At 44.4% G+C, this 14,587-nt stretch overlaps 1 protein-coding gene across 2 annotated transcripts in view; it reads right to left on the reverse strand.

Annotated features, from left to right (window-relative positions):
* LRP3 (LDL receptor related protein 3) overlaps positions 1-13,672 on the reverse strand; it is a 136,488-nt gene extending 122,816 nt beyond the window's left edge. Inside the window, exon 1 of one of the 2 annotated variants that reach the window (XM_069216533.1) lies at positions 12,769-13,672. In XM_069216533.1, coding sequence (XP_069072634.1) covers positions 12,769-12,820 — 52 coding nt within the window. In that variant the 5' untranslated portion in view covers positions 12,821-13,672. The remainder of the gene's footprint in view (positions 1-12,768) is intronic. The other variant, XM_069216532.1, reaches the window with a different exon arrangement.
* Positions 13,673-14,587: the final 915 nt, after the last annotated feature.

Genomic DNA, 14,587 nt, shown 5'->3' on the forward strand with positions numbered 1-14,587 from the left:
GTGCATTCCGTTAGCCTTTGTTTGCACATTCATCAGATGTGTAGGTTGTATTTCACCAGATAGCTTTTCGTATATACAAGTGCTCACCCCGAGAAGGGCGCACTGGTTTAAAATTACTTTTACAAAAACACACATGTATTCACTGAAGATATGTCTTCTGAGCAGCAGTAGGTTAGTTTGATGTAAACACACAAGGAATTCACTCAAGTGAAGGATGAATTGCAGGATACAGCTAGTGTTGATACATTGCAGATACTCAACGAAGGCACACCCGAGAAGGATTGCCTATTGCATATCAATATGCTTGATAAGTAGATCAACAAGGTAGACTCTCAGGGGCAGTGGTTCTTAAGGAAAAGAAAGAGAAGAGGATGAGCCAGGGACATTCCACTGCACATCTGTAAACAATAACAGGCGTTCAGAAGGCTGAAGCACAGGAGGTGGTACCCCTGGAAACAGAGACAAGTGAGCTTGGGTACAAGGATCTATTGAATACCTACACACACTCTTACCACAGCAGAGGAAGGTGAGATATGATGCTATATATACATGTAAAAATGTATAGTAATAGTATGTATAGGATCATTCACAATTAGGAAGAATATTAGTGGGTGGTGATTTCTTTTGTACAAATGTAGTGTTTGCTGAAAAGACAAGTCTTCAACTCCATTCTAAATTGCAGTGGAGTTGGAGTATTTCCAAATCCTAGAAGCATGAATTGAGAGGTCTGTCCTCTTTTCTTTACAGCCTAACAAACAGGGATGGCTCCTCCATTAGGGACGGGGGAGTGTCACCTCCCCTCCCCCACCAGCAGCAGGAGCTGCAAACCTTTAAACATGAAATGATAATAAACTATGTTTATTATTGTTTTATTTTAAAAGGGGGTGGGTCCATGGGGTGACGAGCAGTGAGGGAAGTGCACAGAGCACTCCCCTCTGTGCGCAAGTATGTTTGTCCAGCTATCTTGGGCTGGCCAAACACACATGCGCACAAGGGCCCTCTCCAGCCGGGTACTATGTTGCCGAGTTGGAGAGAGCCGTCCCAGGCTTGAGCAGCATCATGATTGGCCGCAGGGCAGGCTGGGAGCCTGCAGTGCAGCGGGCAGCGGCGGCGACGTTCAGGTAAGTTTCTTTTTTTTATTTGCATTTTACTTTAGTTTTATCTCCCCCCTCCCCCTGCCCCCCACTTTCCCAAGTCGCCAGCCACAACTGCTAACAAAGTCCTAGTTTGTATGTGATGCTGATTGCTGACGCGGTTAATTACTAAGCCATATATGTAGGGGTGCTATTTCTGAAGGCCCTGTGATAACCCTGCTCTTGAAAAGGGTGTGGGCTAGGAGCATGAGGTAGTAAAGTTCCTCCTGGAATGGGGTGATGTCATTGAACTTAGGCCTTTGATGAGATGTGCTGCAGCATGTAGTATACCTTTCAGGGAACCACTGTGGAGTCAGGGAAGCAGGTAAAAGATGACTGAGGCGTTACCTGCTGTTCTAAAGTCCGATTTAGGGAGAAATGGTGTAATTTTCTTCAGAAGAGAGAATTGGTACAGCGCTGTCGTGTTTTTTTGGCTATATGTTCACTGAACGAGAAGTTAATTTGGGTGGTGAATTCAAGTGATTTCGTGTTGGATATCATCCAGGATGGTTTGTTGGGGAGAAGTAAAGATATCCTGGTTCATTTCAAACAGCTGTGCTTCAGTCTGTGCCTCTTCACTGCTGTTGTCCAGCAGGTTCAACTTTGTGTTCGTTAACCTACATTTTATATAGGCATTGGGCAACCATTTCTAATTGAGCTCAATACAAGTTCTAAGTCACTGAATATCATGCGGAGAAGGGATTTTCATGTAGAGTTCTGTGTCATCAGGGTATTGACAGATCTTGAACCTGCTGTCGGTGAGGAGGATTCCAAGAGGTCCCGCATTGAGGTTGAAAATGATACAAGACCGGTTGGAGGTAGAATAAAAGAAGAATGATCTCCCCAAGAACTGTTACATCTCTATACTTTGGTCAAAATATCGACCTTCAGAAATAATGCATTCACAGTATGAACTATAGCCATACAGTAGATGAGGCGTTAAGAACTGTAAATCTAAACTTACCCATACCTTCTTACCTCAATGACATAGCAGAAGCAGATATTTAGGATACAATATTTGTTCAGGTCTATATTTCGACCTTAAGCTGAACTGCAGAAAATCTTTTACAACAGATCTTCCAACACAAATTGACAAATAGGTTGAATTATACAACTCTTATCTGGTAGAGATCTGTATTGTCTCTGCGCAAAAGAAGGGGCTAGCACATGATAGGGTTCACTCCTCTCAGAGTTGGTACACCAAGGAGTTAAAGTGGCAGAAATCCACGTTAAAGGCAGCCACTAAGTAACAGCAAAACTATAAGTTCCAGGAGGACAAATATCCCGCCCAAAAAACTGTTTATGCTGTAGCAAAGTGATCAAAGTAACCAACAAACAGTATTTAAGTAACTGTGTTCAAGAGGCAGGACACTGCACAAGAGAATTCTTTGATATTCAACCACGAAAATAAATAAGGAATACTAATGCCCACGGAGTAGGCAGTCTGCCCAGACAGTGCAAGGCATTTTGCTAAACAAAGGTCCAGAAATTAGAGAAATTATTTAATTAACAAAATATAGATGCAGAGAGAGATAGCCGTAGTATTGACACCCGCCGACAGTAAGGTCTTCTGCTACATTGTCATCTCTGTCCTTTGATCCGGTCAACATAGCTGAAGCTGAAATTGAGGCCATTTTGTGGTATGAATACCTCGCAGCATCTGGGCAATCTATGTCTGTCATCACTAGCAGGCATACGTGCCAGCATTTTAAAGCAGGAAAGTGAGAGATCTTGAATATAAATCGGGGGCGGGTTGTTTTCCTCATCAACTTCTATTGAAGCAAAGGCAATTTCAGGCATGAGACAGTTAAAATTAGCTGCTATTTTTGGCTTAAAAAATCAGGAGTATACTGACTGAATCACCCGTACTGGCATGTATAAGCAGATCAATTATATGTAATCCCTACTCTAATAATTTCTAGTATCTGTTTTGTTGAAGGATGGCTTACTTGTTGCCACAAGCATTCTTAGATCACCCTTTTAATTGAGAAATACATCTTTGAGCACTGTGGAACCGACTCACAGCTAGGACCCCTTTTGAAATTAAACTGTTGAAAAAGCTGACAACACTTGGAGGAAAATAATCTTTTGGGTGATCTGCACTCAGGTTTTAGACCCCACCACAGCACAGAAACGGCACTCAGGCATGAACATAATTTACTGGAAGTCTTGGGCGAGGGTGCTGCACGTTTGATAGTTTTGCTTGACCAATCAGGTGCCTGGCAGAATAGTATTTAAGTTGTATTTAAAAGGAAAAAGTTATTAATAGTTCTGCATCTTAAAGGTATTGCACCTCTGTATTATTTGCTTCCACGTATTTGCCGGAGTTATGGGTACCCAATGTGAACCTGAAGTGATAAATCTGATGTTGCTTCACATGAGCATAAAGCAACAGGAACTGTGTGAGCAAGAGATGGTGCTGCTTGTATGTGGGTGCTTCGAGGATGGAGAATACACATGTCCTCCACAGCACCTTCCCTATGCAATGCCATTCTTTGCCCTTTGTATGCCCCCAACCCCACCCTGTAGACAGAAGAGCCTTGAGAGGAATATTGCAGAATCAAGCAATCTGGGCATGTGCAGCAAGTTATACTTGACACACCTGAAGAATGGGTTGTGGGGCAGTCAAGAACAATCTTCACGCTTCCGTAGATATGATTTCTTATTTCCAGAAGACAGGATCAGAGCTGTAAGTGGAAATGAATGATCTAAATGTTGGGGTTATTCTTACAGTATATGCTTTACAGTCAATCTCTTTCTGAAGTCTAGAGACCAGCATGACATGAATTCTACCTAGGTCACACTGACTGCAAATGCTGTGCCAGTATTAACATTGTTTTGACTCATACATGAAAAAATACATGGAAAGGCTACAACATAAAAAACAATGCCACAGGACTTGTCTTTGGTTTTCTGAAGTTTGACTCTATTTCTAGGAAACTCAAAGTATTATTGGCAATAATGGGGCAATCTCCTTCAAAGCCTGAAAAATGAACCCAGTCTGTTTAAGGTTAAAGAAATTGCTAAAACCTTGTTTTTATCCAGAGAGCACTTGCAGTGTCTTGTTTGCAGCAGAATCTGTGAGTGATTTTGGAGTGCCAAGTGGCTTCTAGTGGGGTGTATATTTGTGCTAAACAACACATCATCTTGATACATTAGAATCAACTACACAGTAACTTGTTGGCATGCTGATAATCAAAAGTGCCATGGTACTTGGAAATGCCCCCAGGGGAACTACTACAATCTTTTGCATTGATATGACTGGTAGGAGGGTAGCAGTTTTTCAGGGTCTTACATCAGTGGAAGGGTTGATAGACCAAGGAATGGGGCCACTGAGGATGGCAGGAGTGGAGGGCTGCAGGGGAAAGATGGTTCTACATGCCAAGCCATAGCACATTCTGGGAATGCATGTACAAAGCAGGAACTGCTTCTGTCTTATGAAGTACCTGGAGTCACTACAATTTACAGAGACAACAAGGAGGTCTATGCCACTGAGATATCCACAGTAAAGGTCACAGCTTCACCTCGACCACTCTTTACCTGATAAATATGACAACTAAGTATTCCTAAGGCAGAAGGACTAGCTACCTTTGAAACTCAGTGTTTTACGGAAAGGAGTGGGTGAAATGTCTTGATTAAAACGTTTTTTACTGAATTTGTATCCTCTACATCACTTGGTAATGGATTTACATTTTGGTTTGAAACATTTACTTTGAAACGTAGCTATTCGTTCCAAAGTTATGTTCCAAGATTTTGTAAATTAATAGTCACTTTATTCCTATAACACTTGGGAAAAGATGCTTCTCCAGGACCTTCATCACAAGGGTCTTCAGCATGCCATAAAGTGTAATAAACACATCACTTCATGGTATTAATATTGTAAATGTTTTATTATAGTGAACCTAAAGAGGGTTTGTTAGTATTAAGCATTTAACAAAAAGAGTTTTTCAATCAAGTTTCCTTAGCTTGTTTTTTGGCAAATAATGTTCTAGGAAGACTCATTACTACCATGTCCTCTATTTAATTCATCTAAAAAATAAAATGTTGGTTAAGACAGCTCCACACCTTCAACTGGTTTCTGCTGGTGCTATACTCCGCAGCTGGAAGCGCAAACCTCAAGCTACGAAGAGCCACCAAAGAACTACGCAGCAGGTTTCTGGTGCTGCTGTACTTCGAAGCTAGAAGCACAACTCTCAAAGTATCAAGAAGGACCAAAGAACAAAGCAACAGGTTTGCAGACATTATGGACCGTCAATATATTTCCTGCTACACCAAGAGACTGCCCTTCACTAGAAAAGGCACAGATAGCTGTGGCAGGAGAAATTAAACAAGGTGCCCATCTAACTGCACTTCAAACCTACCCTCTCGTTTGTGGGTACTGTAGAAGTGAGTGCCCTGTACCTGCAGGTTTTCATCATGCAGGATCGGCATTAGAAGCCCACATCATACAAATATTTGATAGTAAATCAACATTCTGCTACAGTTCCTTTACAGATACTTAATTCTCTTTTTCTTTTGATTGGAGAGGGGAGGTGGTCTTCAAACCAGAAACAAAGTGTGGTTTTTACAGTTCCAGTCATAATAATAATCTACTTTTCATCTTCTGTTGAATACCTTTGTTTGTCAAAATTACCCATTGGGACATTATTGTATTTAATTTGCACTATCTACCAGTGATCTACAGTGTTTCAGAGTGAAGCCTTGTACTCTACAGCTAAACCCAACCTCTGCACCGGACAGCGATACAGCCACCCCTGCAGGCTACAAGATTATCAGGCAAGACCATCAGCACAAGCCCAGAGACACCATCAGATTCAAAGTCACCATTAGCTGAACTACTACACAGATATCCCACCAGCTACATGGAGTACCTCATATTCAAGATATGTATCACAGCCAACTACTCCCTAGGTGGAACTCTTGCACACAGACCAACAGGATTCTGCACCAAGTTCTCCAGCAACATCACAGATTTCATCTCACCCCTCATCAATTCCAGCCCCTTTATCCTCCTCAGAGATCTTAACTTTTACCTAGAAGACCACACCGACACAAACTCTACAGTCCTTCTAGAAAACTTCAGAAATCTCAGCTTCACCGAGCATGTTACCAAACCCACCCACACTGCCAGACACCAATTGAACCCAAATTTCTCCTCAATAAAAACAGCACAATTGACAAGTCAGCAACTATGACCTGGACAGACTGTGTCCTCGTCAGTTTCAGCATACCCATCCTGCAACACCACAGACCTACCATCACTGGACATGCCTGAAGCAGCTGGAAAAGCATCACAGAGGGGGGGGACTGTGCTTCTGCCCTTTATGCACACTGGCCTGAGCACACCAGCAACTTGCCGAAAGTCATCAAGAACTTCAACAGCTATATCATGGACTTCGGCAGTACAGGGCACGGTTGCGACCCCACCTCGTGGTCCGGGTCCCGGCAGCTTCCTGCAGAAGGATAGAGCCTGATGGGCAGGTCAGCTCGACAGTCCCACACACCTCAGGGCCTGAAGGAGGTACAAGGCCGGATGCATGAGGTATTAGCACCACACAAGCTCCGTGTTTGGCTCCCAGAGACCTGCCTGTGGCTTCTTCAGATTTGCCTCTTCTCTTCAACATATAAATGATCCCTCCGGCCAACGTGTCATCTGCACATACAACATCAACAGCCTCTCCTACACAGATGACAAACCTCATACTTTCCCTAACAGACAAGATCTGCATCTAAAGAAACAAGCTCACCTCCTGCATGATCAAAGTCACTAACCGGATGAAAGCTATTTGTCTCACGCTCAATAATCGACAAGACAGGAGTAGTGTTTGTCGGCAAGAACACATCACCATCGGAATCAAAATGATGGTCAGCCAAACGCCAAGCCACACCGAGCACCACGTCCGGAGCCTCAGAATCATTAACATCAGCAAACTGGACACAGCTGCACAAGTCAAAGGCATCACTGCATCCTGCTTCCACACCCTGAAGATGCTGAGGAAAATCTTAAAATCGCTCCAAAGCAAAACTGTCACTCACACTCTAGTCACCAACAAGTTGGACCATAGGAACACACGGTACGTCATGGTCACCAATCAACTCACTAGGAGACTACAAACCATCCTGAACTCGGTAGCCAGACTCATCCTGAACTCAGCAGCCAGACTCATCCTCAACCTCCTACACAGAACAACACACCTCAGGGAGCTCCAATGCCTCCTGATACACAAATGTGCTAATTTCAAACTCCTTATACTCAGTGCACTACACAGCTTAGGCCTCGCCTACCTGAACAGTCACATCTCCTTCCACTAACCACCAAGATACTACCACTCCACAGCACTCTTACTCACACACTCAAAGCAAACACTGAACCAGATAAAGAGGACAGGCATTCTCCTACATCACTCCTAAAACTTGGAACGGCCTCTCACTCCACATCAGGGCCTCCTCCTCTCTTTGTGAATTACACAAGACGCTGTAGGCCTAGTTTTTTAACTAACCAAATTACCTTTGGCATAACTTGGCTCACACACCTGCTCAGTGCCAGGAAACCCTTGTGGGTGCCCTTTTGAAATACACATTACATTAACATTCTGGTCATGAGTAAGCTTGACCATCTGCAAACACCGCTACTGATTTCTCATAATATGCGCCCCCCCCCCCTTGAACAAATCATTACATTTTCCACCTGACATGTGTCCAACTCTTCCAGCCATCGCAAATAACTGTTGGTATTTCTTATCTTACAGCCTGATTTAGAGTGTGTCAAATAGGTTACTCTCACAAACATGATAGATGCCTCCAAGTTCATTATTTGGTATCGCAGTTGTAGTAACCCAGACAGCATATTCATCACGATGTGGCAAAGTAACCCATCCACCAAACTCAAATTAGCCCCTTGGTCTTCAAAGCAAGCAATGGTATCCCATACCACCAGCCCTCTTAAGACCTCTACCGACGTGTTGTATCACAAGCGCAGTGATCAATCATATAGCAGTCCACAAACCACTGAGTAACACCCAAGATCAGGTCCTCTAATTTACTGGAACTCTTCCACTGCAATCATAACTTCAGGTCAAACCTTCCCATTGTGGATATAAAGTGTCTCTTATTTAGTCTTGAGAACTTACACAGGTGAGCCTTACCATTAGTGACCCCAAGAACCACTACCATTCAGTTTCTCTAAACTCTCGGCTACAGGCCCGAGACCTTATCTAGGCCTACACCACAATGTAAACATGCTATAGATGCTATTCTTTATTAGGTCTTGGCAACAGATACTATTAGCTGGCTTTGGGCAGGCACTTTGTTTCCAGTGCGTGAGCTATATTTACAGTGGGTTTAGCGTCAGCCCTTATGCCCTCAATTAGAGGGCTCTCATTCCTATTCTTGTTTTTTGTACCATTCAGGAGCATTATAATCCCACAGTTTTCTGAATGGATGTTTAGCCCTCCAATGCAGACTTGCAGGGACTTTTTTAGGTAGAGCATAACAGCCCGCAAGCGCTGCTTTACTGACATGTTGGTATGTATATGGGCTTTTAACCACGCCCACCGTGATCACTCATTCATGGGCTTGCCTTTCAAAAATCCTTTGTTTTAGTTTGTAACTACTTTATGTTTGTCCCTCCTTAGGGCGGTATTGTTACCGCCTTAGCCATCGACCCTGCTACATGGATAATTGCACTATTGCTGATAACTTTGACTGCGAGTGAACTTCTTTTTCCTTTTGTCTCTCTCTTCGCACTCACTGCAGCACTTTGAATTGTCTCGCTTATGTCAATTGTTTTACTTTATATTTTCAGTTTGTGTGGCAAGAAAGTTCCATTTAGAAACTTACAATGCTAATAGCTCTAACTCGAGCAAACTCGAGACCCATTGCATTGCAAATGCTTGTTTTGGTTTACAATGAGAAGTCCACGTGAGTGTATGTTTCCTCTCTTCCCTGCTTCTCCATTGGATTTCCATCACATTCCCACATGATATCTTCCTCTGCTTGTTGTTTAAAATATTTTATATTTTTGGCACACACGTCTTTGATACCTTTTTAACATGGTTGTCCACTATGTTAAAAAGAGCTGGCAATCCTTTGTGAAGCAAGCACATGCGTTGCGACGCACATGTGCCCACATATCACAATACATGCATGTGCATCAGCGAACATCTTGGAATGGGCTTTCTTTAATAGAAAACCTAATACAAGACTACCAGGCCTCCATGCGCATGCATCTTGAGATGTGTGTTTGTAGGCCATTGCCAAAAACAATTGCAAAGCCAAAACATGGTCCTTTTAGGGCTTGAGACTAATTGGCTTTGCTAGTGCTTGTTATATGTTGTAGTGTTATGACTTTCACGGAATTAGTACCAAATATCTATATCCCTGATATTCACTGCACTGAAGTCACAGCAGTAACGAAAGCAACACTTCCATTTTTTCCCAGCCCTACTCCACCTTGCTCAAGTCTTCTCATGGCCAGATAAGCTAAGAATAGCGAATGATGCTGTGTCATTAACACTGGCCCGTGGGACTGTACAGGGTTCAGGAAACAGCAAATATGTACCATACTCTGCAGCAGCTTCAATACGGCAGCTCCTGTAGAGTGGAGAGTGCAGCCCGTGGGAAGGGGGAAGCAGACGAGGAGAGAAGGAAGAAACGAAGGGTGGCAGAACACCATGTGCATTTCTGTAAAGGCTTTTAAGGCAAGGAGCGCCAGAGAGGTCTGTGAGTGAGTGAATGAGGAAGGAGCCTCATGGAGCTGGGAGAGGGCCAGGAATACCATGACGTGTACAGCTCCCCCATGAGTCCCACTTCATGGGATCAGTTTACAGGGGTAGCCCGGAGGGAGGGGGAGACACACTAGTTTTATAAATGTGTAGGTATGAATAATGGGGAGTTCCCACCCCGGAGCACCAAGTGCCATCACAGACAATTGAAGTATCAATAATTCTAAATGTTTTCTCCTCATTCCTCAAGAATAATCTACATCATTAATTATAACCACTTCGTTGCCTACTTTCTTATGTATGGCATTTAAACTCTATCCAATGTGTCCGTTTTAAATCTAGCTCAAAAGCCATCTACAACAGAAACAAGTGCTCACTCATCAAATAAATGTCGGCATAGCATTTGTGCACATGGTCATGACCTTGGTCTTTCCTGGACGAACCCTTAGACATTTATTGAGGTTAGAATGAGTAAAGACACTAGGCACACATTTTTTTTAGGGGTTCCGATTCTTATTTTACTACTTAGTAACTCTAATTCGGCATTTCAATTCTCATTAAAACGACACAAGACCCGTATCCATAGAGGTGACATGCTTCCTCGTTGGATCTTGTTCTCAACCAGACAGTGATGTCTTCACGCCAGGATGGGCTCCTAAAAAGAAGTGGAGAACTTTCGACTGATGGTGATACTAATATTATAGCGCTAATCCATAATATCCCGGATTGTTTATCGGAGTGGAGCGACTGATGGTGAATAAAACTACATATAGATGGACAATTATAGGTTATTTCTGTTTGCCTATTGTAAAGTTAAAGCAATGTGAGATATACCAGGTGGGCACAATCTCCCTTTTGTAGGTCAACATTTTTCAGCCACTTTGTAAACTCCAAACAGTCTCAAAATTTCTTCAGGAGCAAATTCCCATTTTTAATACCCATTACCAAACTACCCGTTTAGGTGTGATGTGCAGCGTGGTCTCTGTAGGGTGCGTTAAGTGCAACCAATATTTTATACATTATACAAATCCAGATATAGCGTTGTCAGTCTGGTTCAAAGCCATAATCTATGTTAAATGGGTATAGATAGACGAGGATACCAAGATCTTCTACCCATTGCCACTATGAGAATAGGAATACAGAATTCGGCTGATTCACTTGAATGAAAGTGCCAAGATCCTCCTCCAGTTTAGCCAATTATTGCTGCTAGTAGCCAGTGAATGAGCATCACCTCCGTCACTCGTGGGTGTGCCGAAGAGGGAATATTCTCTGGCTGCCTTTAATCAGTGCATGACCGTGGTTTGTCTTTCTGTCACTCCTGGGTGGACCCAAAAGGGCACTTATACTGACTGCGGTTTTTCGTCGGTGGACCGAAGAGGGCATTTATCTGGGCTCTCCATCAGTGGAGCATGACGTGCTGATTCTCCTTCGCTCCTGGGGTGAGCCCTAGCAAACAAAGGCTGACACTTGCCGTGCACCACTAATTCTCGAAGACAAAGCGGTGAATGTTATCAATACAAGCTGAGAGCATTCAGCCATAACCTCCTTGATTTGTGACTTTAGGCATTTTGTTCCTTTGTTTGAGCAGATTATTTGTGGGTTTTTAACTCCCCTTTGTGACTTTGTGTCGCTGGCTGCCTGTAACCAGTGCGCAAATGGGGGTTACCCTTCTGTCACCCTACGCTCGCAAGACCATTCATTCTGGCTAATTTTCTTGTGGGCTCCCGCAGAATCATTTACAACTGGGGCCTGAAAGCAGTGAAAGCCCTGGATTTGCTCACCTGTAGCGCTTGGACGGGTGGGTGAGCCCCGCAGAACTCCTACTCTAGCTGTCGGGAGCTAGTGCTCTCCTGGGGGTCCTTACATGGTCCTATCACTCATCAGTGTGTCCTAAAAAGCTATTACCAGGGCTGTATTTCTCCTGTGGGTTGCACTCTGACATTCATGGACGGACTATGTTCATTTGCTACGGCTAGCTGTCTACAGACCATGTCTGAGGGGCACCCGGGGGACTTCACAGGAGCATCTGGCATGACTGCTTGTATCCAGCACATGTTGTGGACTGCTCCTGAGTGGATACCTCTCAGGCTCGTCCAGTCATGTAATATGATAAACTACTCTAAAGTGCCTGCGTTCTATCTCTAGCTCCTCTACCCACTGTTATTTGTCTAGGTGCAATGGCCTAAGACAGGATAAGAGTAACACGTTGGTAACTGATGCAGAGCACAAAAACGTGAGCCACCTTGCACCTCAACAAACTTCCAACAAAGCGCTTCCGGTCTGCCAAAGCAATTCACTACCCCGTCAGGGTTATGAAACAGTACACATAACTGCAATAGTAACGCCGGTGAATGCGGGATCCAGGAGTTGGCCTATTGTAAATATAATCTCACACAGGTACTCACCTGAGTTAAGGAGGAAGTACTTGAAGGTAAGCTGCAGTGGGTTGTGCCGTACTGGGGTACACCAACTGGTGCTCTCCACTGCAAAGGACGACGAGAAGCAAAAATGACGTAATGTACACACACGTACACAACTATAAAACAGCTAGATGGAATCAACTTGTTATAAACACACACAGGGTTACTCACTGCTGCAGGTGAGAGTGAGATGCTGGTAAAACCCCGCCGTACACATGCCCACGTTCTCACCTCAGAGACAGGTGGGCTAGTCATGGTATTGTGGCCCCGACGACTCGTCGATGTAAAGGTGAGAATCAGCAGGGCGCAGCCACTGTCCGCACAAAGGTGAGCACCGCAGCAAGGCAGAAAGGGATAGAACATACTCAAACACACACACCAAGAACTCGTCGCACCAAAAGGAAGCAGACCTGCTCAAAAGCGACCCAGTGCAGACAGACAGAAAGCTAGGTACCCCCAATGGAAGGTGACCCAGAACACACAGGTACTCACCACAGCAGAGGAGGGTGAGCCGCAGTATTCTGCACAGGGGGAGGCTCTCCATGCTGGTGGGTCGCCAGTCTGCCGGGATGCGTTGGGGAGGGGCGTCGGGACATGAACAGCCCTATTGTCCGGCGGCGGCTGTGCACAGAGTGGGGGCACACAGGGATAAAGACGCAGCCGCTGCACCCGGCAGCGCACGGCTCCGACCCCCGGATCATGAGGTGTGCAGCACCGGGCACCGAAGGGACCCCGGATCATGGGCTGCAGCCGCACCTGGCACCGTTGCGACCCCGCCGCGCGGCCTCGGTCCCCGCAGCTGCCTGCAGAGGGACAGAGGGCCCGGAGGAGGGACAAAGCCGGCTGCGAGGGGTATTAGCATCGCACGAGCTCCGTGCTCGGCTCCCGGAGACCTGCCTGCGGCTTCCTCAGATGTGCTTCTTCTCACCGCGCCTCTCCCGTGTGTTACCGCCTCTACCTTACCTCCCTCCAATGTATCAAATCTGCCCCTGGTGGTCCTTTTTTGTTTCACCTCTCTCTCATTCTGCCTCCTTTTCTATCTGCCTCCACTTCACGATACAGCTGTTTCTAGTGCTGTTTTTCTTTTCCTCCCTCTCCAGGTCTCCCTCCTTTCCGCAGATGACCCCCCTGAGTGTCCGTGTCTCCCCCGGAGAGTGCCCGTATCCCCTTTCTATATCCCGGCTCCCCCCGCGCGCCCTCTCCCATTGCTTTTCTTCCTGCTCTCCCCTTCCCCCGTGCCGCCCCTTCTGAACGGTGATGTCTCCCCGCCCCCTCCCCCAGAGGTTTCCTCCACTCTTGCACAGGTTGGAGCAGCAGTGCTGCTGCTGGATTAGTCATGTGGCCACCTCGGCGCTGTGCAGTAGCAGTGTCAATGTTAGCGAGTCTTGTCAAAAACAAGCACAATGGGTTGTCCAAACAAATCAGACAGAACCTAAATTCAGAAAAAATAACCCAAAACAAGCCTAACCTAGATAACAAATGCTTTAGAGACTTCGGTTTAGTATATTAGCCGGAGATGGTGATTTCATATCTTTGTTTTGCCCTTATTTCCAACTGTCAAGCCAGAATGTTATACATTTTTAGTCTCTTAGGGCCAGATGTACCAACGGATTTTACCCATTCTGTGTCTATGGGAAGATGCTTTAGTACATATGGCCCTTAACCTCTTCCGCTCTTGTTTAGTCTCCTTTAAATATTCTTAATTTTTAACTTTTTCGTGTTAGTTTAATTATAGTCTCTATATTAATATTTTAAATAGTACCTGTATTGCATAACCTGACAAAATCAAACTAATTAAAAAACTTATTTATCAACCAGCCGATAGTTTTGCCTTTTAGTTTCAACATGCTTCCCTCGTCTGTCGTTTTCTGCACATATTGTTTTTCTTGTTCCCTTTGTTCTTTTTTTAGTCCCCATTGTTATATTCGTATGCCATTCATGTCTTATCTTCAGGCAGCAGTCCTAAGGAAATAGTGGGGGGACTAATTATCATATGACATGCACAAATGGCGAAACTGGAAGTAACGTCATAAGACGTGATGCCCTGCCCTTCTGATAATGTTTACTTAAAAGGTGAAGGGCCTATTTTACAGAAACAACAACTTAGCATTTTTTATTTTTATTTTTATAAATCACATGCCTAATTCTGCCATTTTGGAAATGGCTGATAGTGACGATATTTTTTTAAAGGTCTTTGGAACTTGTAAGTAATATTTGAAGCTGCTTTTAGTAACTAAACAAAATGAGCAGGGTGTATTCTTTAAAAAAACTTGTTAATGCATACAATCTTTTGCAGAAAAAAATCAGGGGG

Source organism: Pleurodeles waltl, chromosome 12 (genome assembly GCF_031143425.1).
Source record: "Pleurodeles waltl isolate 20211129_DDA chromosome 12, aPleWal1.hap1.20221129, whole genome shotgun sequence".
Lineage (NCBI taxonomy): Eukaryota > Metazoa > Chordata > Amphibia > Caudata > Salamandridae > Pleurodeles > Pleurodeles waltl.